The sequence below is a fragment of the Cetorhinus maximus genome, chromosome 3 (assembly GCF_964194155.1).
Source record: "Cetorhinus maximus chromosome 3, sCetMax3.hap1.1, whole genome shotgun sequence".
Classification (NCBI taxonomy): Eukaryota; Metazoa; Chordata; class Chondrichthyes; order Lamniformes; family Cetorhinidae; genus Cetorhinus; species Cetorhinus maximus.
The window spans coordinates 11,651,668-11,677,565 of NC_135881.1; the positions used below are offsets into that span (position 1 = coordinate 11,651,668).

The following is a 25,898-nucleotide window of genomic DNA, read 5'->3' on the forward strand; positions in this document are numbered from 1 at the left end:
AGTGTTTTGGAAGGACTTGAAACAATTCTATTTGTACCATACTTGGTAATTCACAACAAATGCATTCATTATCTGTTATCTGCAGATGTGGAATAATAGCAAATCTACCATCTACTATGAGTGGGAGAGCATGCACGATTCTCATATCTTGGAGGTGCTGCCACCTTCTGGAACAATAGGTAACTGGTTTGATTTGATTTATTGAAAGGCCGTCATGGCGAGAGGTGCCGAATTGTGATTACAGTACAAATAAAACAAGTAATCATGATTCCGGATATAGTAATAGACAATCATTAAAATGATAAAAGGATTGCACAATAATGAACATTTCAGTGTACAAATAATTACACTGTGTTGCCAAATGCAGGTCTCCTTAATTTACAGAAGAAAAATGAGAGGTCTATTGCGCTCTGCATTTTGTATTAAATCCATAGATCATATGTTGTCAGGTTGAGTTCATTAAATTCTCAATCGTTTACGAATGATTTATGAATGTTATAGAGTAGGGGATTGAGCTGTCTCATAGTCTAGTCGCTCTTAATTTTATTTGTGGAATGCCATGTTAGTGCAGATTCACCAGAATAATATTGGGGCTAAGGGGTTTAAATAACAAGGACAGATTGCAGTAACTAGTCACTTATTCCCTTGAGCATAGAAGATTATGGGGTGATCTAATCAAGGGGTTTAAGATAATTGAAGGAATTGATATGGCAGATGGAGAGAAAGTAGTTCTTTTGGTAGAGGAATCCAGGCAAGAGGGCATTCAGAGGTGATGTCAGGAAGCACTTCTTCACGCAAAGGGCAGTGGGAATTTGGAATTCTCTCCAGAAAGTTGTCGCGGTTCAGGGTCAATTGAAAATTGAAAAGCTGAGATTGATGGATTTTTCTAAAAGCAAAACGCTGCCGGTGCTGGAAATCTGAAACAAAATCAAAAATTGCTGGAAAAACTCAGCAGGTCTGGCAGCATCTGTGAAGAGGAAGACAGAGTTAACGTTCCGAGTCCATATGTGCTGATGAAGAGTCATACGGACTCGAAACGTTAACTCTGTCTTCCTCTCCACAGATGCTGTGAGACCTGCTTGAGTTTTTCTAGCAATTGATGGATTTTTGTTTGACAGGGTTGTGGGTAATGAAACCAAGGCAGCTAAATGGAGTTAAGATACAGATATTTTGTCAAATTCCTCTTCCTTAGATTTCTGTCGATTTTTTAAAAAATCTTTGCGTGATATATATAGAATTTTTTTAAAAAAAAACTTCAGCGAAAAAAAAGACTTCATTGGGAATGTGACAATGCAGCCTAAGGGTAAAGAGGGGATCACAGGGCAGTGGCAGTGTAAAGAGCGAGAACACAAAAGTGGCAGCATTATAATCATCCAGAAAGAAAAGATTTTCAGAGCTGCGGGGAATGGGTGGGAATGGGACTAGATGAGTTGCTCCAGCAAAGAGACGGCACAGCCATGGCCTCCTTCTGTGTTGTTACCATTCTATGATTCTACTTTATGTCTCAGATTACTCAGATGTTGCTTCCCAAAGATGCTATTTTCTAAAAGAAATCTCATTTGCATTTGAATGAATGAAATTTTGAGTTTGGTTAATTCAGCGCTGCTGGGGAATTGAACCTGGACCCTTCCTAGTGTCTTCCGTATTGAATCATATGATCTGTTTTGTGGACTGTGATTCTGCTGAGCATCTATTGAGGTGGAAGGGGAGGGTTTTAAACTGGGAAAAGGCTAAGGAAGTGAATTTCACTGGGTGATGGTGTGAAATACACCACAGCCAAATCCCTCTCCATTAAAGTCAATTCCATATCGTCCATCTCACACCATTGCTAAAGTTAAAAGTACCTATTTAGAATGGAGAGAAATGTTCTGCGCACAATGCTACTTTCTGGCACATTGTGCGAGAAATATACGGGAATATTCTTGGCAGATGTTTCAGAAAAGAGAGCCCGTACATTGCCAAAGGAGATGCTTTGGTCATTATCCCATTGCTGTTTCTGGGAGCTTGCTGTGCACATATTGACTGCCATGTTTCCTACATTATAATGGTACCTACACTTCAACAGGACTTCATTGGCTGCAAGGTGCTTTGGGATGTCCTAAGGTTTTGAAAGGCTGCTGTGTGAATGCAAGTTATTTCTTTTTATACCTTAATGGTTTGGTAATTTAGCATTCAACTAGCTATAAGCTGCTGCGTTTTAAAAAAAAATGTCTGACTGGAGATTTCTATATTCTTCACAGAGCCCAATGATTACTGTGACCTGGAACTGTTACTTACTGGAGGCAAGCCTGAGAAAATGAGCCACCATCTGCAGTGTCACATCAGATATCAAGAAGAGCCAGTGGCCCTTTACATGGAGGCAACTTTTGTGGTCAGTGTGCTACCAAATTATAAAGTAGAAGCATGAGTGCTCCACAATATCCCATTGGTTAAATAATTGGCCTGCTTTGGGGGATAACAATAGCAGCAGCTTATATTTATGTACTACCTTTCAGGTAATAAAATGTTCCGAGACTTCACATTGCAAAAAAAAATGTGACACCCAGCCACATATTGAGATATTAGGTCAGATGACCAGTGGCTTGGTTAAAGAGGTAGGTTTTAAAGAGTTTCTTAAAGAGAAAAAGCAAGATGGAGAGGCGAAGAGGTGTAGTGGGGGTATTCCAGAGCTTGGGGCCTAGGCAAACAAAAGCAAAGCCACCAATGGTGGAGCAATTCAAATCGGGGATGCGTAAGAAGTCAGAATTAGAGAAGCACAGATATTCATAGATTCATAGACGTCTACAATGCAGAAGGAGGCCATTTGGCCCATTGTGTCTGCACTGGTCAACAAAGATCTGATTACACTAATCCTATTTTCCAGCACTTGGCCCATAGCCCTGGAGGCTATGGCAACACAAGTGAATATCTAAATACTTCTTAACTGTTACGAAAATTTCTGACTCAACCACCCTTTCAGGCAGTGAGTTCCAGGCTCCCTCCTCCCTCTGGGTGAAAAAATTTCTCCTCAACTCCCCTCTTAGCCTTCTACCTCTTACCTTAAATCTATGCCCCTGGTTATTGACCGCTCTACTAATGGAAAAAGTGCCTTCCTATCCACCCTATCCATGTCCCTCATAATCTCATACACCCCTACCAGGTCCCCTCTCAACCTTCGTTGCTCCAGGGAAAAGAACCCCAGCCTATCCAGTCTTCCCTCATAGCTCAGACCCTCCAGCCCAGGCAGCATCCTGGTAAATCTCCCCTTTTTTTATTCATGGGATGTGGGCTTCGCTGGCTGGGCCAGCATTTATTGCCCATCCTTAGTTGCCCTTGAGAAGGTGGTGGTGAGCTGCATTCTTGAACTGCTGCAGTCCATGTGGTGTAGATACGCCCTCGGTGCTGTTAGGGATGGAATTCCAGGATTTTGACCCAGCAACAGTGAAGGAACGGCAATATATTTCCAAGTCAGGATGGTGAGTGACTGGAAGAGGTATTTCCAGGTGGTGGTGTTTCCATCTGTCTGCTGCCCCTGCCCTTCTAGGTGGTAGTGGTCATGGGTTTGGAAGGTGCTGTCTAAGGAGGCTTGGTGAATTCCTGCAGTGCATCTTGTAGATGGTACACACTGCTGCAACTGTGCATCGGTGGCAGAGGGAGTGAATGTTTGTGGATGTGGTGCCAATCAAGCAGACTGCTTAGTCCTGGATGGTGTCAAGCTTCTTCAGTGTTGTAGGAGCTGCACTCATCCAGGCAAATGGGGAGTATTCCATCATATTCCTGACTGGTGCCTTGTAGATGGTGGACAGTCTTTGGGGAGTCAGGAGGTGCACGATTCCTAACCTCTGACCTGCTCTTGTAGCCACAGTATTTATATGGCTAGTCCAGTTCAGCTTCTGGTCAATGGTAACCCCCAGGATGTTGATAGTGGGGGATTCAGTGATGGTAATGCCATTGAACATCAAGGGGCAATCGTTGGGTTCTCTCTTGTTGGAGATGGTCATTGCCAGACACTTGTGTGGCATGAATGTTACTTGCCACTTGTCAGCCCAAGCCTGGATATTGTCCAGGTCTTGCTACATTTGGACATGGACTGCTTTAGTACCTGAGGAGTCGCAAATGGTGCTGAACATTGTGCAATCATCAGCGAACATCCCCACTTCTGACCTTATGATGGAAGGAAGGTCATTGATGAAGCAGCGAAAGATGGTTGGGCCTAGGACACTACCCTGAGGAACTCCTGCAGTGATGCCCTGGAGCTGAGATGACTGACTTCCAACAACCACAGCCATCTTCCTTTGTGCTAGGTATGACTCCAACCAGCAGAGAATTTTCCCCCTGATTCTCATTGACCCCAGTTTTGCTAGGGCTCCTTGATGCCACACTCTGTCAAATGCTGCCTTGATGTCAAGGGCAGTCACTCTGACCTCACCTCGGTAGTTCAGCTCTTTTGTCCATGTTTGAACAAAGAACAAAGAAAAGTACAGCACAGGAACAGGCCCTTCGGCCCTCTAACCCCGCGCCGATCATATTGCCCGTCAACTAAAACATTTTGCACTTCCGGGGTCCGTATCCCTCTATTCCCATCCTATTCATGTATTTGTCAAGCTGCCTCTTAAACACCACTATCGTACCTGCTTCCACCACCTCCTCTGGCAGCGAATTCCAGACATTCACTACCCTCTGCGTAAAAAACTTGCCCCGCACATCTCCTCTACAGTTTTCTCCTCTCACCTTAAATCTATGTCCCCTAGTAATTGACTCTTCCACCCTGGGAAAAAGCTGTGACAAGGTCAGGAGCTGAGTGGCCCTGGCGGAACCCAAAGTGGGCATCAGTGAGCAGGTTATTGCTAAGCAAGTGCTGCTTGATAGCACTGTTGATGACCCCTTCCATTACTTTACTGATGATCGAGAGTAGACTGATGGGGCGGTAATTGGCTGAGTTGGATTTGTCCTGTGTTTTGTGTAGAGGACATACCTGGGCAATTTTCCACATAGCTGGGTAGATGCCAGTGTTGTAGGTCTACTGAAACAGCTTTGCTGGGGGTGCGGCAAGTTCTGGAGCACAAGTCTTCAGTACTATTGCTGGAATGTTGTCAGGGCCCATAGCCTTTGCAGTATCCAATGCCTTCACCCATTTCTTGATATCACGTGGAGTGAATTGAATTGGCTGAAGACTGGCATCTGTGATGCTGGGGACCTCTGGAGGAGGCCGAGATGGATCATCCACTCGGCACTTTTGGCTGAAGATTGTTGCGAATGCACTGCTGTGCTGGGCTCCTCCATCATTGAGGATGGGGATATTTGTGGAGCCTCCTCCTCCAGTGAGTTGTTTAATTGTCCACCAGCATTCACGACTGGATGTGGCAGGACTGTGGAGCTTAGCTCTGAACCGTTGGTTGTGGGATCGCTTAGCTCTGTCGCTTGCTGCTTATGCTGTATGGCACACAAGTCGTCCTGTTTTCTAGCTTCACCAGGTTGACACCTCATTTTTAAGTATGCCTGGTGCTCCACCTGGCATGGCCTCCTGCACTCTTCATTGAACCAAGGTTGATCCCATGGATGGATTTGAAAACAAGTATGAGAATTTCAAAATCAAGGCATTACCTGCCCGGGAGCCAATGTAGGGCAGCAAGCACAGGGAAAGGAACTTGGCGTGAGCTAAGATGCAGGCAGCAGAGTTTTGGATGATCTCAAGTTATGGAGGGTAGAATGTGGGAGACCAGTCAGAAGCTTGGATAGTCAAGTCTTGAGAGAACAAAGGCCTGTTTCCAAAAAAGCACCTATTTCAGGACCATTCTCAAAATTGATTGGCACATGGCCGCAGTTTTCTTAAGGGCCACAGTAGGTAAACTAGCATTTTTTACAGGGAGCTCTTGCGGTTGACACCCAAGAGATGAGTGAAAAATCTTTTATTTACTTGAAGGTGGAACCAGAAGGAGCTGGTGTGCTGGTCTCTTGCGCATCCCCAATTTCTTCCACCCCACCATTGGTGGTCTTGCCATCAGCTGCCGAGGCTCTGGAATTCCCTCCCTCGAGCTCTCCGCCTCTCTATCTCGCTCTTCTCTTTTAAGACGCACCTTAAAGCCTACTGCTTTGACCACCTGTCCTAATATTTCCCTTGTATCCCTGTGGCAAGCTTTGTTTTGAGAAGCATTCCTGTGGGACCCTGTTATCACTTTAAAGGTGCTATATAAATGCCAGTGTTTGTTGTACCACACAGTCAGGGATGGTCCCAGTTTCAACCCGTGATTTGTGCTGTCACCCTCTCTCAGCACGAGACGCAGTTATCAGGAGAGGAGAGCCCAGCACTAAGTTAGTGGGAGAACTGGGTGTAGTATTTCCAACTCAATGAGCTGAAACTTTTTACTCACACTAACTCAATTTCTGTTCGCTCATCACCCTACTGCCAGCTGTCATACATTACCTCCTGTTCCCCTAACATCTCGGTTTAAAAATTCCCATCCTTGTGTTTAAATGCCGCCAGTGCCCTGGTCCCTCCCTTATCGAATCAGCCATGATCTTATTAAATGGCAAAGCAGGCTCGAGGCGCTGAATGGCCTACTCCTGCTCCTTGTTCATATATTTGTATCTCTGTAACCTCTTCCAGCCCTATTCGGGATGGGGGACGCGATGGCGCAGTGGTATTGTCACTGGACTAGTAATCCAGAGACCCAGGGTAATGCTTTGGGGACCCGGTTTCGAATCCCGCCACGGCAGATGGTGGAATTTGAATTCAATAAAAACCTGGAAGTAAAAGTCTAATGATGACCATGAAACCAATCGTTGATTGTTGTAAAAACCCATCTGATTCACTAGTCCTTTAGGGAAGGAAATCTGCTGTCCATATGTGACTCCAGACCCTCAGGAATGTGGTTGACACTTAAATGCCCTCCTTGCAAGGGATGGGTAATAAAGGCTGGCCTGGCTAGTGATGCCCACATCCAATGAATAAAAAAAAATGTGGGCATCACTGGCAAAGGCCAATTGCTCTGAGAAGATTGAGTAATAAGCTCACAGTGAACAGAAAAGTCTTATAGCGGCTTGCATACATCAGAAACAGCCTTGCTATTACTCAGTCTTCTCAGAGCAATTAGGGATGGGCCTTGCCAACGATGATAATACACCCATCACTGAACCATTAGATGCTGTTTTATTCCCACATTCCTCTGCTATTTAAAACAAAAACAAAAATACCTGGAAAAACTCAGCAGGAGAGGAGCATAGTTAACGTTTCGAGTCTGAATGACCCTTCAACAGAACTAAGTAAAAATAGAAGAGAGGTGAAATATAAGCTAGTTTAAGGGGGGTGGGACAAGTAGAGCTGGTTAGAGGGCCAGTGATAGGTGGAGATAACCAAAAGATGTCACAGACAAAAGGACAAAGAGGTGTTGAAGGTGGTGATATTATCTAAGGAATGTGCTAATTAAGGGTAAAAAGCAGGACAAGCAAGGTACAGATAGCCCCAGTGGGGGTGGGGTGAAGGAATCAAAAAAGGCTAAAAGGTAGAGATAAAACAATGGATGGAAATACATTTAAAAATAATGGAAGTAGGTGGGAAAAGAAAAATCTATATAAATTATTGGGGAAAAAAGGGGGGGAGGGAATCGGAAAGGGGGTGGGGATGGAGGAGAGAGTTCACGATCTAAAATTGTTGAACTCAATATTCAGTCTGGAAGGCTGTAAAGTGCCTAGTCGGAAGATGAGGTGCTGTTCCTCCAGTTTGCGTTGAGCTTCACTGGAACAATGCAGCAAGCCAAGGACGGACATGTGGGCATGAGAGCAGGGTGGAGTGTTGAAATGGCAAGCGACAGAGAGGTCTGGGTAATGCTTGCGGACAGACCGCAGGTGTTCTGCAAAGCGGTCACCCAGTCTGCATTTGGTCTCTCCAATGTAGAGGAAGCCGCATTGGGAGCAACGAATGCAGTAGACTAAATTGAGGGAAGTGCAAGTGAAATGCTGCTTCACTTGAAAGGAGTGTTTGGGCCCTTGGACGGTGAGGAGAGGCGAAGTAAAGGGTCAGGTGTTGCACCTTCTGCGGTTGCATGGGAAGGTGCCGTGGGAGGAGGTTGAGGTGTAGGGGGTGATAGAGGAGTGGACCAGGGTGTCCCGGAGGGAACGATCCCTGCGGAATGCCGCCGGGGGGGTGAAGGGAAGATGTGTTTGGTGGTGGTATCGTGCTGGAGTAGGCGGAAATGGCGGAGGATGATGCTTTGAATGCGGAGGCTGGTGGGGTGATAAGTGAGGACAAGGGGGACCCTATCATGTTTCTGGGAGGGAGGAGAAGGTGTGAGGGCGGATGCGCTGGAGATGGGTTGGACACGGTTAAGGGCCCTGTCAACCACCATGGGTGGAAAACCTCGGTTAAGGAAGAAGGAGGACATGTCAGAGGAACTGTTTTTGAAAGTGGCATCATCAGAACAGATGCGACAGAGGCGAAGGAACTGAGAGAATGGGATGGAGTCCTTACAGGAAGTGGGGTGTGAGGAGCTGTAGTCGAGGTAGCTGTGGGAGTCGGTAGGCTTGTAATGGATATTGGTGGACAGTCTATCACCAGAAATTGATACAGAGAGGTCAAGGAAGGGAAGTGTCAGAGCTGGACCATGTGAAAATGATGGAGGGGTGGAAATTGGAAGCAAAATTAATAAATTTTTCCGGGTTCAGACGAGAGCATGAAGCAGCACCGAAGTAATCATCGATGTACTGGAGAAAGAGTTGTGGGAGGGGATCGGAGTAGGATTGGAACAAGGAATGTTCCACATACCCCATAAAGAGACAGGCATAGCTGGGGCCCATGCGGGTACCCATAGCCACACCTTTTATTTGGAGGAAGTGAGAGGAGTTTAAGGAGAAATTGTTCAGTGTGAGAACAAGTTCAGCCAGACGGAGGAGAGTAGTGGTGGATGGGGATTGTTCGGGCCTCTGTTCGAGGAAGAAGCGGAGAGCCATCAGACTTATCCAGGTATTTTTGTTTTTGTTTTGGATTTCCAGCATCCGCAGATTTTTGCTTTTACCTCTGCTATTTAACACTCGTGTTGCTGTTTCAGGGTCCACAGGTTTGCATTGATCTTCCATCCCTGGATTTTTGCCTGGTAAGGCTGGGAACCAGGCCTACATCCACCATCCTGATCAAGAACACATGCCAGCTTTCAGCTTTGTGGCATTTCCAAGAGAATCCAGAGTGCCTGAGGGAACAGAATGAAGAGGTACGGACAGCTTTGGAACGAATGGGCCGGATTTTTGTGGAGTCTTGGAAACTTGGCGGACATTTTAAAATGGCAGACGGGATCCAGACCTGGAAGTCCCATCCCCATTTCTGGCATATCCCATTTTTGCTGGGAGCAGAAAGGGAATGGGGCACAAAGCATCACAGGCGCAAATTTACTGCACCATTTAAACTTAGTGCACAAGACAAGCAGATCCAATTTTTGTTCTTGTAATGGCCTCAACCCGCAGTGTGTGTTCCACGACTTTATGGTGGAGATGTAAATGCTCTTGAAGGGTGGGCAAGGTATGTAGAACTATAAAGCTATCCAGTTATTCAAATCCCCTGCCCCTTAAAATTTGGGGGAAAAAATTGCCTGTCTGTATCCGTGAGAGTACAAACTATCAGTCCGAACAGTTTTAATAGCTGTTTGTTGACCTAACCCTAAATGATATAATTATAGCATGATTGCAGTTTGACTGCTTCCACAACTTGCCATTATCACAGTAGGGAGCTGTAAGTTCACAATTTGGTCGAAATCCCAAAGAGGTTATTAAAGGATTAGCTGTCTTTGATGTGGATTTATGAATACAAATGTTTGGGTTTTTTAAATAGGAGATTAAGTACTTGAGGGGATTTAAATGCATTGAATGGTCTTTCATGAATGAGTGTGTTTTGTTTACATCGTGAAGTCTGCATATATACTTAGAACTTTATTTTATTTAATCTCAGCATGGCACATGAGGTCTGCCCATGGTGGATACTGGGTGAGTTGGCATGGGAGTTGCAAGGGCACAAGGTGGTGGGTGGGGGACATGGGTTGGCATGAAGTTGGCATTGGGGACATGGGGATGAGTGGGGACTCATGGTTTGGCATGGAGGGTATGATGAGCCATTGGAGGTGGGTGGGGGGGACATGGGTTGGCATGAGTTGGCATAAATAGAGCATGGAGAGTAGGTGGGAGGTGAGGGGTTGTGAGGGGTAAGGAATAGACCTTAACAAACAACCGGGACGAAGCTGAATGATTTGATTTTTTTTGTACATGTTGCCGTGAATCTCACACAGTCTGTGCCATCTAATGTTGATCGGTAGCACGCTCACCTCTTGCTCTAGCAGGTTGGGGCCAGCAGGCCTTGAAGCTGTAATCTATAGGCTGTTGCCTTGTGCAGTGTTGAGGGACTGCTGGATGTAGGAGGTGGCAACTTCAGGTGAGAAATTGGACCAAGGGCTTATTGGTGGCCTGTTTCAGTGGTTCTGGTGGAATTAAGTATATCACAGCATTAAAGCAGTCCAGGGGTCACCTGGTGTTGTGGGAAACATGTCCAATAGTAGTAGATAGGTTAAGTGAGTGGGCAAAAATCTGGCAAATGGAGTATAATGTGGGCAAATGTGACATTGTCCATTTGGCAGGAAAAATAAAAAAGAAGCTTATTACCTAAATGGTGAGAGATTGCAGAGCCCTGAGTTTCAGCGGCATCTGGGTGTCCTCATGCGTGAATCACAAAAGGTTAGTATGCAGGCACAGCAAGTAATTAGGAAGCTAATAGAATGTTTTAATTTATTGCAAGGGGAACTGAATACAAAAATAGGAAGGTTATGCTTCAATTGTACAGGGCATTGGTGAGACCACATCTGGAGTACTGTGTACCGTATTGGTCTCCATATTTAAGAAAGGATGTAAATGCATTAGAAGCAGTTCAGAGAAGGTTTACTAAACTAATACCAGGAATGGGGAGGTTATCTTGAGGAAGGATTGGACAAGCTAGGCTTGCATCCACTGGAGTTTAGAAGAGTAAGAGGCAACTTAATTGAAACATATGAGATCCTGAGGGGGGTCTTGACAGGGTTGCCATGGAGATTATGTTTCCTCTCGTGGGAGAATCTAGAACTATGGGTCACTGTTTAAAAATAAGAGGTCACCCATTTAAGACAGAGGTGAGAAGAAATTTTTTCTCCCAGAGGGTAGTGAGTGTTTGAAACTCCCTTTCTCAAAAGGCAGTGGAAGCAGAGTCTTTGAATATCTTCAAGGCATAGGTGGATAGATTCTTGATAAACAAAGGGGTGAAGGGTTATTGTGAGTAGGCGAGAGGTTACAGTCAGGTCAGTGGTGATCTTATTGAATGCCGGAGCAGGTTTGACGGGACGAATGGCCTACTCCTGTACCTATCTTGTATGTTCGTATGTACATCCCAGAGAAGCGAGGCGGGCCTTTTAAATAGCCCGCCTTGGCACTTGGCAGCCTCCAATCTTCGTCTTGGGGCCTCGGGAAATTTCCTGACTTGAGATAAAGGTGAAAATCTACCCCTAAGAGACATTGTGCCAAAGATTTATTTCTTTCTACCTTTCTTCACAAAGAATTTGCTAAAATTTAAAACGTAGACACAGTCTACAGGCTGTCTCGAAACCAACAGGGCCAGAGGGACATGGAGATTTTGAAAATGAATCGCTTCAGTGTGTGTCCCTTCCCTTCCTTTAAACAAAGTACATACAGAGCGCCATTTGTGGCAGTGTGGTTAACTCCAGTGCTTGTGAGTCATACAAACCAGGAAGGTTCCAAGTTCCACCACCAATCTGTGCTGATTTAGTTAACGTATTCCACTTAGGAGTGACGTCAGGAGCAATTGTTCACACAAAAGGTAGTAGAAACCGGGAACTCTCTCCCCCTAAAGTGGATGCGCAAAACTGAGATCGATGGGTTTTTGTTAGGTAAGAGATATGGAGGACAGGAGATTACATGATGTTGAGGTACAGATCAGGCGTGAGGTGCTGAATGGCCTAAGCTTGGTCCTGTCGCTAGAACACTGTAGTATAACCGGATTTGCAGGGTTTCCCGTCAGTTGGATCAATTCCTATTAGATGCAGGAATGCTCTCTGAACCAGGGCAAAAAGGGGGCAACCTCACCTGAGCGTATGTGAACGTTTAAGGGGCCAGTGCAGGTAGTATCATTAGGTTTACAATAAGGATAGACAAAGGTAAAAAATAATCTCAGCCAAAAATAACAGTGCTAGATTGGAAGCATGTTTAAAGACAATAAGCGGAATTTAACCTGAGAACCGCACTGGTTTGCATTTGAGTCCTAGGGCCGGATTTTCACTACCGAGACAGAAAGCTGGAGTTGGAAAATTGGGTGACTCACTGGACCAGCCTCAGTAAGAAGTGCCCCGAATTGCAGTATTCTCACTCTGGGTGGAGGGGGGTAGGGTTCGGGTGTGGGATGAAGTCAGGCTTACCGACCCTGAAAGCAGATGCTGGGAGGACACGGGTGGGCAAATGCCGAAGTCAGCTGGTTAGAAGGTCTGGCTTGGTTCTCTGGGACTTGGTCCTCATTGTTTTAGAAGATCTTAGGCACTTTAGCCCTCACCCTTCAACCCCCACCCACCCCGCACCTCCACCACCACCCCGCCCCCCCCACCCCCCGCCATGGCCTCTCATACCCTTCATGCCAACTCAGTGCAAACTCCACCCACTCCCATGGTCCCTCATAACTCCCATGTCAACTCAATGCCAACTCACTCAGCATGGGCAGACCTCAGGAGCCATGTGGAGATGAATAATCTTATAAATATTTAATACAGCTCTCACTATACAGACTTAAAAAACTCCCAAACGTGAAAGCATCAACGCTTTTAAATCTCCTGAAGTGGTTAATCTCTTATACAAACAAACTTCTGTTCATTCCCCTAATCCTTTAATAGCCTCTTTCAACTGTCAATCAAACTGAACTCAGAATCCTTGCTGAGAAAATTTTAGCTTTTGAAAATCAGCCAAGCATTCATAATGAATAGCTCTTGGCAAATTGTTAACAAATAATGGCTTGTCAATCAAAGCAGTCCAGCAGACATTTTGAAGAAGATTCATACGGACTCGAAACGTTAACTCTTGTCTTTCTTTCCACAGATGCTGTTAGACCTGCTGAGTTTTTCTAGCATTTTCTGTTTTTGCAGCCAACATTTTTGTTTGGCAATTGCTGACAGCTGTAGCCACTTTCTTTTAAGTTTAAAGACCAGTGATTTTAAAAAAACTTCACATCATGACAATTAAACAAACCTTATCCACCCTTCAAGAATGTTTACATCTACACTAATTCCTGTGGGTTAAGACCCTTGCAACCACCAAAATCGGGTCTGTTTGAACTCAGTGCTGCATTCAAATGGCCCTGCTGAATGTGGGTTTCCCTCCTGTGTGAACCATAGCCCACCCCTTCCTCCTACCGGCAAAAATGGGATCTGCCAGAAATGGGGGTGGGGCTTCTGAATCCAGGTCCTGCCTGCCATTTTTAAAGGAGTGGAAAGTTTTTCTGATACTGCCAAAGTCTGGCCCCTAGTCCATGCAACGTGATTCACCCTTGGTGTGGTGTCACTCTCGCCTCTGAGTTAGATGGTTGAGGGTCACTCCAGAGGCTTGAGCACAAAACCTCGGCTGACACTTGCAGTGCATTACTGAGGGAATGTTACACTGTCAGAAGTGCTGCTTTTCAGATGAGATGTTAAACTGATGTGCTGTATTCCCTCTGGTCCACGGACATAAAAGATCCAAATGCACAATTCTGAAAAGCCAGCATTACAACAGTGAGTACACTTCGAGAGCACTTAATTGGCCGTAAAATACTTTGGGACATCCCGAAGTTGTGAAAAGTGCTATATAAACGCAAGTCTTTCATTTTTTTCTTTAATGCCCTCTGAAATGGCCTGGCATGCCACTCAGCTGTTTAGGGCTAAATTTTTTTAATGTATTCTTTATTTATTTATTCTTAATTAATTTATTTATTTTAAAAATTCTTTATTAAATTATTCATGGTTTGTGGGTGTTGCTGGCTAGGCCAACTTTTGTTGCCTATTCCTAGTTGCCCTTGAGAAGGTGGTAGTGAGCTGCCTTCTTGAACCGATGCAGTCCTTGTGGTGCAGGTACACCCACAGTGCTGTTAGGGAGGGAGTTCCAGTATTTTGACCCAGTGACAGTGAAAGATATATTTCCAAGTCAGGGTGGTGTGTGGCTTGAAGGGGAACTTGCAGGTGATAGTTTTACCTTGCATCTAGTGCCTTTGTCCTTCTAGGTGGTAGAGGTTGTGGGTTTGGAAGGTGCTGTCGAAGGAGCCTTGATGAGTTTCTGCTGTGCATCTTGTAGATAGTAGATGCTGCTGTCACTGTCCTTTGATGGTGGAGGAAGTGAATGTTTAAGGTGATGGATGGGGTGCCAGTGAAGCGGGCTGCTTTGTCCTGGATGATGTTGATCTTCTTGTTGTTCAGGCAAGTGGAGAGTATTTCTTTGCACTCCTGACTTGTGCCTTGTAAATGGTGGACAGGCTTTGGAGAGTCTGGAGGTGAGTTACTCGCCGCAGAATTCTCAGCCTCTGACCTGCTCCTGTAGCCACAGTATTTATATGGCTGAACTAGAGGAAGGGATAAGCATGAATCTATTCATAGAATCTTGCAGCAGGGGAGGCCATTCAGCCCATCATGCTTGTGCCACGTCTTTGAAACAATTATTTAACTAGTCCCATTTCCAATAGTCCTGCAATCTTTTCCTTTTCAAGTACATAAATGTTGGAACAAAAACAAAAATAGCTGGAAAAACTCAGTAGGCCTGACAGCATCTGCAGAGAGGAAGACAGTTTCCACAGATGCTGTCAGACCTGCTGAGCTTTTCCAGCTATTTTTGTTTTTGTTTCAGATTTCCAGCATCCGCAGTATTTTGCTTTTACATAAATGTTGGGGGACGTGTGACACAAACCATTGTCTGATTGCAGGTCTCGCAGTTTACCTTTGAACCACCTAGTGGGGAACTGCCACCACTAGCTGAGTACCCTGTGACCGTCCTCTTCAGGCTTTGACACTTGGTTGGCGTAAAGACAGTTCTCGAGTTGAAAGTGGAAAATGGAAGTACAAGGTAAACAGGGCTAATCGGTTTCCTCCAGTTTCCTTCATGGATAAAGGGGAACCAATAGATGTAGTGGATTTGGATTCAGTGCCTCATAAAAGGTGGCAAACAAGATAAGAGCTCACGCTGTATACGAGCATGGATAGAGGATTGGCCAACTGACAGGAAACAGATAGCTGGGATAAAAAGGTTATTTTCACATTGGCAAACAGGGATCAAGTGCTGGGGCCTCCACTATTTCTGATCTAGATTGATGGCTTGGACGAAGGGACAGACTATATTGTGTTAAATTCGCTGATGATACAAATGTGGGAAAGCAAGTCGCGAGGAGGATAAAAAAGGTGGTATTTAATGGAGGCAACAGGGATTTTGCCCGCCGACTGGAGGGGTGGCAAGAAAGCCTCTTGTTGCCTCTTTAGGGAAGGCCCGCAGAATTAAGTGCCACTCAGGCATTTACTTGGACAGCAGCGGGCTGAAAATGGGATTGTGTTTCATTCTCTAGCGCCCGTATTCGCTCACCTTAACAAAGGATCAGGACTCATAAAAATTAATGCTCAAGATAGCAAAAAAATAACACTTGATAAAGAAAGGAAGAGTGAACTCGCATTTAGTTAGCCACTTTCATGACCACAGGACTTTACAGCCAATGAAGCACTTTTTAAAGTGTAGTCACCGTTGTAATGTTAGGAACGCGGCAGCCAATTTTTGCACAGCAAGGTCCCAGAAACAGCAACATGATAATGGCCAGATAATCTGTTTTAGTCATGTTGATTGAGAGATAAATATTGGCCAGAATACCAGGGTTAATTCTCCCCTGCCCTTCTTCAGAATAGCACCATGGGATCTTTTACATCCACCTGATAGGGCAGACAAGGCATCGGTTTAATGTCCTACCCAAAAGACAGCACTTAGAAACACAATAATATGCAGTGAAAGGTTTGATAAATGCTGTTTTCCTCATTAGTCACATTGCAGTGCAGGCTGAAGTCCAGGAGGTGCGGGTGTGTTTGCTGTCCTGTGCTGTCATTTTCAAAGATGTCTACATTGGGATCCCAGCACGAGAAACAGTGAAACTCTTCAACCAGACACTACTACCAACAAAATACACCTGGGGAGAGGTAAGTCTGAGAAAAGCCCAGTGTGCAGAGACAGACAATTGCAGTATCAATTCGACAGTGTAATCCTCGGAAACATGCACCCAAATATATATTTTGTGTAGCCTTAATACATTTATTGATTACACAGTACATGTTTGTGGGAGGTGCTTTGATAGACTTGAGCCATTATACCTTGCAGTTCACACACAAACCTGATCAGGCACTGCTTTAACTATCATGCATATTATTCACCAAATTTTCCTTTCAAAATGTGTGGTATAACCAGTTATCGTATCCATATACCTTTGAGCACAAGAGGCCATTCCCTCTTCCTGCTATGTGACTGTAAGCAGTGCCAAACAGTGTGTTGCGCTCTGTTATATTGTTTTAGGCTAGTTGATTGTAGGGTGCCAGTAATCTATCCTTAATGTGATGGCCGTTCTAGATGGATGAACTAATGCAAGAGGGGCTGAATGACCTTCCTCATCTATAATTATCTTGTGAATTTGTCCATTCACTGTGACAAGTTACCTGAAAATTTTCACCCTCTGCTCAGAGCTGGACAGCCACATATGAATTAGATGATAATTTGCTTTGATTTACCCTGAATATAAATATTCAGTACTATGAGGAGAATTCTTCAGAGGAGAGAGTTCTCTATAACCTAAGACATCGAAAGCTCTGCTGCGTGTATCTTAACTTGCACCATGTCCCATTCACCCTGTGCTCGCTGGGATATTGGCTCATAGGCTCTTGGCTAAGCAACACCTTGATTTTAAAATTCTTATCCTTGCTTTCAGATTCCTCTACTGCCCTGTGCCTCACTATCTCTGTAACCTCTTCCAGCCCTACAACCCTCTGCGCCCCACCAGCAGCAGCTGTGTCTTTAGCCGTGAGGCTCTAAGCTCTGAGAATTCCCTCCCAAACCCCTTTGCCTCTCTGCCTCTCTTCGCTCCTTAAAACCTAACTCTTTGACTCAGCTTTTTTGTCATCTACCCTAATAGCCCCTTATGTGGCTCAGTGCCCATGTTTGTTTGCTAACATTCCTGTAAAGCACCTTTGGAAGTTTTACAAACTTCTACATACTCATAGTTGTCCTCATCAAGCACCACTGGCTGCCTCGTCTATGCAGCACATTAGTTTTAAGATCTCTTATCTTTGTTTCAATCCTTTTTGTCCAACCTTCACGGAACCATACATCCCAGTTAGCCCCTAACTTTTGGAACTACCTTCCACAGCCTCATTACCTTTATTACCTCTCTCCCTTTCTTAACAGCCTATCTCTTTGACCCTAATTTCATCCCAACCAATGTCCCAAACCCTTGCAGTTCACAGCAAACCACTCTGAAATCTTCATTTACATGGGAAGCGTCATATAAATTCTAGTTGTTGCCTTGATAACACCAATTTGATTTTGTGTGTCTATCTTTGTTATGAAGCTGCATGAAAGTGAAGCACATCAGTGTAGAGTCACTGCCACACCAGCGAGTTGCACTTTGGGACCAAAGGAAGAGGCAGTGGTGTGTGTGGAATTAACAGCTTTCGGCCTGGTGAGTGCACTGGAACATCATGGAGTCAGCATTACCAAATGCCTAGAACTTGAGGTGTCATAATAAGGGGTTTATAATGTTGCAGTTGTGCCTCTGCCAGCTCTTTGAAAAAGCTATCCAATGAATCACACTCCCCCTAGATGTAATCCTGGAGTTTCGTCACATAACCTCCTCCTTCCAATGGCCTTGCCCCGTCATTGGTGGCCTGAAATGTCCATTCTCACGGTGCAATGCCTTCCCACATCCAATTGTAAAATAGACAGACTCTTCATTAGATAAATATTGAGTGTCAGTCATACAGCCTTGTTTCCCCCACACCATCATTTTTATGACTAATAACCAAACGTGTTGAAAGATTTTTTAAAATCCTCTATGATTTTTCTCCCGGGTGTTGCTCCCAGTAGTGTCTGGAGATTAATCTTCAATTCCTGAAGACTCCAGGACAATCCTGGAATATTGGCAGGCCTATTTATAGTTTCAGGTTCACAGGCTATAAAACCCATGATGGACAGCAACCTACCTGTTGGATTTTAAGGTACGCATATAATTGGATTGAATTAGGTTTTCATGTCATTGTGGATTTCCTGGTCTATGTCTTCAGCCTCCGGGTATTAGACCAAATACTGTTGCCTTTGAGTTATGTGATGCTTCCTTTCAGCATGAACTGAGCGGTGTGACACTCCCATGCACAGTAGAGGAGATGAAAGAACCACTTCTGTTGGAGATACTGGCTAAACCAAAGGACCTGAATGTCACTTACAGCCTTCCTGCTGACAGCGCCGAGGAGAGGTAAACCCTAGATGCATGACCACACCACCTCGCTGCTGCTTTTTAGTTCATAATTTGCCGAACCGGTACAATTTTTGCAAAGTGCAATCTTAACCCTACAGTGTCTTCTTTATGCAGTGACAAGCTACTTCTGGACTTCAGGGACATGATGGTGAACAGCACAACGAAGAAGCAGTTGCTGATCACCAACAACACTGCCATTCCAGCACCATTCAACCTGGAAGTGGAGTACTTCAGCAGCTGCCCTCCAGTGCCTCCTTCAAGCAGCAGGCTGTTAGCCAGTCAGTCGAGTAGCCAGTCGAGCAGTCAGTAAGTAGCACACTCGGGGTCTATTTTCAGTGCTGCTCATCCAGAGCTGGACTCATCTAATTAGTGAAATAGAATTACATAGAAATCACAACACAGCCTGTGCTGGTCCTTATTCTTGACACGAGCAGTAATATTAACATGGTTTCTACTTTAATGAGAGCCCCGTCTGTTAAAAAAAATTCCCTGCTGTCTATGCTAAATCTCTTATGTATAATCTTCAGTAACCCTCCAAGATCTCAGTGCCCCTGGCCTCTTGTGCGTGCCCAATTTTCTTTGCTCCAACATTGTAGCACATCTATAGCTGATGAATGTTATGATTTTTTTTATTCTAGGACTGTTGTCCAGGATTGATATTCAGCCACACATGCCCTTTCCAGGTTCACATCGATTTTGAGACCCTCCCTTCTGCTTCCTTGCCCCATTCCCACTAAATTCCTGAACACCAAACTTCCCTTCCTGGCTCCCATATGAGCTTAATTGTAAATGGTTGCCTTCCTTTAGGGACGACCCTCCCCTTTACAAATCCTCTCATCAAAAAAAACAAACCTCGGCCTCCACCTCCCTGTCCTTGCAACCATCACTAACCTCCCGTCCTTCTCCGACGTCTTAAACCTTTTGTCATCTCCCGAATCCGTGCACGTCTCTCCAGCAACTCCCCATTTAAACCTTTCAAGTCAGGTTCCCAGTTTTCCCACTGTATTGAAATGGTCCGAAACAAAATCATGAACAACATTTTCTGTAACTACGACTACAATGTGTTATCTATCCCTCCTTATCCTTCTTTACCTGTCTGCCACCTTGAACAAAGGCATCCAGACCATCAACCTCCAATGCTTCCTTTGTTGACTAGCTCAGCGATAGGTGGGGGAAACTGCCCTTGCTTGATTCCTGTCTTACCAGTCTGGATGTTGCAAGAGCATTTCTAGCAATGACCCCTGTTCCCTCCCTTGCAACATCATCTCAGGATACCACAAAGTTCAAACATTCCCCTTCTCTTCCCCATCTGCCTGTTGACATTTAGGCCATTCTCCACAGATGTGGGTCAGCTTCTGCTCAGTCCTTGCTTAACTGCTCCGCTACCTCTCTGTTGTCATCTAACCTTGGATGAGCTGGAACTGACTTCAGATTAACACTGGGCAGACCTAAGCCATAGGCTGGAATTTTCTGTCCCCTTTGGTGTCAGGCCTCAGGGTGGGCATGAGCGGACAATATGGCGGGAAGGCCAAAAGTTGGTTTCACGACGTCATGAATCCAATTTGCGATCATCCGCTCCACCCGTCAGTGTCGGGCTGCTTTTCCTGCTGCCGCATGTCGGGAATGTCATTTTAATACATCTGCATCTCATTATAAGCCCTGTTTGCCAGAATCATCTCCCCACGTCATATTTACCGCCCACGTCGGCGGGAAAACACACTGGCCCAGAACACGTGTTGACAAGTATGACGTGCAGAAGTCGGCACTTACCGTTAGGGCCTTGCTCACAGTGCGGACATCCGAGGAGCAGAAGATGCTGAAACCCTGCAGCTACCGGACCCTGGAGGAACACGTGCATCGCACGCTGGGTGGATTCTCATGGTCATGGCTGTGCATGGAATGTTTGTGTGGTGAGCAGGGCCATGGACGGGATGAGGACCCAAGCTCCAGAGGATATGAGCCTGATGGAGATGTGAGGGTGTGTGTGAGAGTTAGTGGTGTTGTCCCTCGAGATGTGAGATCCCTGTGGATGTGTGATGGGTTTGTGAGTGTGTGAGTTGAGAGGGATGAGAAGAGTGACTTACCATGATGGAACGGTTGAGACCATTCATCCTCTTCCTGCACTGGGTGGCTGCCTTTTGCAGGGCGTTGGTGCTGACCACCCCTGCCACTGCCTCCCATGCTGGATTGGTGACCTTGCTTGCTGGTCTTCACCCAGAGTGGGGGTAGAGGACATAGCAGCATGTCTCCACTGCATCCAGTAGGTACTTCAGGGAGGCGTTGCTAAATTTGGGGGCAGCATGTTCCTTCCTTTGGCAGCAATCAGTTCCCAGCAACTTTCTATCCCTTGAAAACTGCCAGCTCTTTGCATGGGTGGCCTTTAAATATGGCACCCAGTTTACTGAAGGACTGAGCTGACGGCGGGGCGGTCAAATCAGAGAATGCCCTGCCAGCAACCCAGCGTGTTTCCCAGGAATGCATAATTAATGAGGTGGAATTTGAACAATACAGCGCAAAAACCTGCTATTGCAGCCAGCAGGTAAAACATCCTACTTCCTGCCCGCTACCGCACTTAGTGCAAATCTAGGACAATTCTGTCCATTGTCTTCAGCCCCCACTACCATTTCCATAATCCTCGCTATTCGCTCTGTCTCACTCCATAGTCAGTCACAGACTGCAATTTGCAAATGCAATATTATACTTGACTCTAAGCTGTGCTTCTGGCCCCTTAGCTCCTCCACCTCAAAGACCACCTACTTCCATCCGCCTCTACCGCCGCCTAACCGCTATGAAATTCTCATCTATGCCTTTGCCTTCTCATCTTCTCATCTTCTCCTTTAAAAGACATTCTTCAAAACCCACCACTAACTCAACCTCCAACAAAACAACTTGCATTTACATAGCGCCTTTAATGCAGTAAAACATCCCCTGGTCTTCACCGGAGTGATTATCAAACAAAACTTGACACTGAGCCACATAAGGGGCTACCAGTACAGGTGACTAAAATATTCCCATTTACCATTAACATTCCTGTGATTTTCAACAATCGTGTATATTCTATAGCACATTGGAAGGATAACTCTCTATTCTGCTCTCACACTAAAGCTCTAGAACACCTCTTCTCAAGAGAACGGTGACCCTTACAGGAGGTGCAAGCAAGTCACCGAGCCAACTACAACGTGGTAAGAACACAAGGCATTATACCCTCGCTGCAAATGTGCCATTAAAAGTATCAGGAGTCAGTTCCTCAAGATAAAGCCTGCCGGAATATACCATGGACTGTAAATAGAAAAGCAAAGAAATGCTATATGTTGTGACTTGCTTCAGCAGAATGGAATTATTTTGAAGTGCAGTGACTGTTTTGGCAAATTTAGCAGCCAGTCTGGGACTAATCAGCAGCTTTTTCAGATAGCCAGCACAGGCAGGATGGGCTGAATGGCCTCCTCCATTGCTGCATGTTTTTATATGATTCTGCACAAACAGCAATGACCAGTTGATCTGTTTTTGATTATGTTGATTGATGAGGGAAATTGACCAGGCCACCAGGAGAACTTCCTGATCTTCAAATAATACTATGGAATCTTTAACATCCACTTAAGCAGGCAGACCGGACCTCAGTCTGATGCCTCCTGTGAAGGAAAATTTCCTTCAGTTTTGTACTGAAGTGTCGGCTCAGTTTATATGTTCAAGCACACAAAAACAGAAGTGCTGGGAAAACTCAGCAGGTCTGGCAGCATCAGTGGAAAGAGAAACAGAGTTGACGTTTTGAGTCCAGTATGACTCTTCCTTGTTCATATCTTCACATTCTTTGTATGTTCAAATCTTTTATGTGGGGCTTAATTCTACAACCTTCTTATCCAACGTTGAGAGCAGTACAGGCTGAGCTAAGGTAACGCAATAACATTAAGCTCATAACATAGGCTGGTAGTAAGGGAGCATGTTCAAGACAGAGATTGATAGATTTCTGGATGCTAATGACATCAAGGGATATGGGGACGGTGGGGAAAAATGGCACAGAGGTAGATTATCAGCCATGATCTGTTTGAATGGCGAAGCAGGCTCAACAGGCCGAATGGCCTACTCCCATGAGCGCTGCAACATCTTTTAGATGAGATTCTAAACCGAGGCTCTGACTGACCTCTGAGCTGGATACAGAAAGATTCCACAGTACTATTGCAAAGAGCTTGTTAATGTTCCACATTCTCTGCTTCTCTCAGGTGTAACATGTCACTACCACACAAAGTACATAGATATGCCAAACAGCTTCAGCATCTGTGCTCCACACTTACTGGTTGCAGCCCTGCAAGTTCAGTTCAGAAGTTCTGTGAAAGTTGAGCTCTTTGGGCTGAATTTTCTGGCGGGCAGGTTAGGACTCTGACGTTGGGATGCTGTAAGGTCCCCGAGTGAATGTAAATCGTCAGGGCATCCGCTGGTTCAGCCTTCCGGAGGGCAATGTCCTAATGGGCCATCTGCATGTTGGCTAATGGGCCAATACCTCCCAATGGACCGCCTACACATTGGCTGCCCTATTAAAGATGGCAGACGGGTTCCTGAGGTGGGAGGCCCAGTGAGAGGCAGAAAGACAATCATGATGGCACTTCAGTATGGCGGTGCTCTCAGACACCTTCTGCAAATTTGAGAATTAAGAGATCTACCATTGATAGGGCCATTGGTATGGAGGGATGGGTGGGGGGGCTTGTGGTGGGTGGGTGGTGGTCATTTTAGCCATGACTTTTCATCCTGATGGTTCCTTCGTTGGAAAGGAGCTCTGGCTCTGATGGTCTCCCAGCTCCTTTGTTGGGACATGTAGACTCTGGCTTTGACGGTCACCTGGCTTGCTGCCTGCCGGTTCTTGCCTGAGTCAGAAAGCCATGGGTTCAATGCCACCCCAAAGTTTTGAGCATAAAAAGCTAGGCTGACACTTCAGTGCAGTACTGAGGGAGTTCTGTACTGTTGGGGATGCCATCTTTCAGATGAGACTGTAAACCCTGCTCTTCCTCAAATTATTACTGTGGGATCTTTTACTTCCACCTGAGGGGGGCAGACAAGACCTCAGTATAGTCTTATCTGAAGGACAATACCTCCAACAGTGCAGCACTCCCTCAGTCCTGTTCTGGTCGTGCCAGTCTAAATTATGTGTTCAAGTCCTGGACTGGATCTCAGTTGTGGAAACATTTGCTGCATACTCCTTCCAGATGTTTTAACTTTTCCTTCTCCTCCTCCTCCTCTCACAGAATTTGCGGATGCACTGCTCTGTCACAGGAAGGGTGCAGCGTTTGTTGTCCAGCCGAATGCGGGGACCTTGGGGCCATTCCAGCAGCAGGCAATTGAAATTACGGCCTTTGCCAACATGTGGGGAGACTACAGCGATTATCTCGTTTGCAGAGTTGGTGTTTCCTTTCTCCATTGTCCTTTATATAGAATTTACAGTACAGAAACATGCCATTTGGCTCAACATGTCAATGCCGGTTTTTTACTCAACACAAGCCTCTTCAGCACATACTTATCTAACTTCCCCTTAGAGTACACCAATGCTATTCGCCTCAATCGCTCTTTAAGGTCACGTTTTCCACATTCTACCCACTCTCCGAGTGCAGGACTTTCTTCTGAATTCCTTATTGGATTTATTCATGACTATCTTACATTTATGGCCTGTAGTTTTGAACCCCCACAAAAGAGAAACATCTCTATATCTACCCTATCAAGTCAATCCTCATCCTTCACTTTTTGAAAGTAAAGAGGCCCAGCCTGCTCAATCTTTCATGGTTGGAAATGTCATTTGTCAATCATGTTTTTAAGGGACCAGTAGTAACTTATATAATGGCATACAGTGGAAATGCTTTACAGATCCAAGCTCTCAGTATAACCTTAATATCACTCGCAGTCTCTAGTGTAAAGGAAGGTAACTAACTGGAGGATGTGAAAACCCATCTGGTTCACTAATGTCCTTTAGGGAGGGCAATCTGCCATCCTTACCTAGCCTGGCCTACATGAGACTCCAGACCCACAGCAATGTGGTTATGATGATGAGCTGCCCTCTGAAATGGCCTAGCAAGCCACTCAATTCAAGGGCAATCAGGGATGTGCAATGAATGCTGGCCTTGACAGCAACATCCACATCCCATGAAAGAATAAATTTTTTAAAATGTGACTCTAACAAGTACTATCAACCATTTAAGAAAGAGGGATCTGTTCAAGAGTCTGTAATCTTTTCCTTTCCAATTTCTGTTTTCTTTCTCGCTTAAAGGTCCAGGCTGAGGTACAGGTCCACAGTCACTGGCTGCAATTCCCTAAGCAGCGTAAGTCCAGAGGCTATTCGGCTGTGCGAGGAACTGGTCAAACCTGAAAATATTCCTCCTTGCACATTTTCCAGCAGCAGCCTGGACCCCTGGAAGTCTCAAAGCCCTTTTCGGCCAATGAACTGTAGTCACTGCTGAAATGTAGGAAACATGGAAACTAAGTACGCACAGCAAGTTCCCACAAACAGCGATGTGATAATGACCAGATAATCTGTTTTTCTGATGTTATTTGAGGGATAAATTTTGGCAAAGACAACAGGGATAATTCCCCAGCTCTTCTTAAAATAGTACCATGAGGTCTTTTGCACCCACCCAAGCAGACAGATGGGGTCTCATCAGAAAGCCAGCAGTTCCAAAAGTGCAATGCTCCCTCAGTACTACATTGGAGTATCAGCCTTGATCGTTTCTATTTTAAGTATATTTTCTGTTATTATTAATTAATATTTTGGTTGTTTTCCTCCATGGATATCCTGGAGACTGTAGAGATGCAATGTGAATTTACTGTTTATTTTGTATTTATATCCAATGTACCTGTGTACCATTGATTTTCATTGTTCTGTTAGGTTGAAAAGCTCAAGCCTACCAATGTCCTGATGAAGTTGTCTGTTAAAGGTGTTCCACTCTACTTCAAGGTTCTAGGACCACAGAAGGACAATCAGATGCAAGGCCCTGTGGTCAGGTACCAGGATTCTTGAATGTAATTATTTTGGTACATCCTTGATATTGGGACGATGGATTTTCCAATGGTGACCCCCCCCGCTTTGCTTTTTTTCCTGGAGGAAGAGGAAAAGGAGCAATGAGCAATGAAGGTTCTGACAGATAAGTCAGGCTGCAGCAGAGACAGGTAATGCTCATCTCCCAGTACCCCAGCCCCACATATATTGGCAGAGGCCCGGCCATAGGTACAACACTAAATGTAAGAGAGTTAGAACAGAAAGGAAGAGAAACTTCTGCACACACAGAGTGTTGTGGGGCTGTGGAGCTCACATTTACAATGAGGCAAAAACTACATCAATATTCAAGGTTATATTGGACAAGTGGATGAATGAAAAGGAGTTGAAGCCCCATAGGCACAGGGACGGTAAATGTGATCGGAATAA

General features: G+C 45.2%; 1 protein-coding gene across 1 annotated transcript in view; it reads left to right on the top strand.

Moving 5' to 3' along the window:
• The window catches only part of dlec1 (DLEC1 cilia and flagella associated protein), a 154,150-nt gene that overhangs the window by 90,758 nt on the left and 37,494 nt on the right, over positions 1 to 25,898 (top strand). Inside the window, 11 exon segments of the mRNA XM_078536422.1 lie at positions 86 to 179; positions 2,241 to 2,371; positions 9,024 to 9,182; positions 14,930 to 15,069; positions 16,025 to 16,178; positions 17,597 to 17,707; positions 18,366 to 18,496; positions 18,614 to 18,805; positions 21,605 to 21,681; positions 23,734 to 23,885; positions 25,362 to 25,477. Coding sequence (XP_078392548.1) covers positions 86 to 179; positions 2,241 to 2,371; positions 9,024 to 9,182; positions 14,930 to 15,069; positions 16,025 to 16,178; positions 17,597 to 17,707; positions 18,366 to 18,496; positions 18,614 to 18,805; positions 21,605 to 21,681; positions 23,734 to 23,885; positions 25,362 to 25,477 — 1,457 coding nt within the window.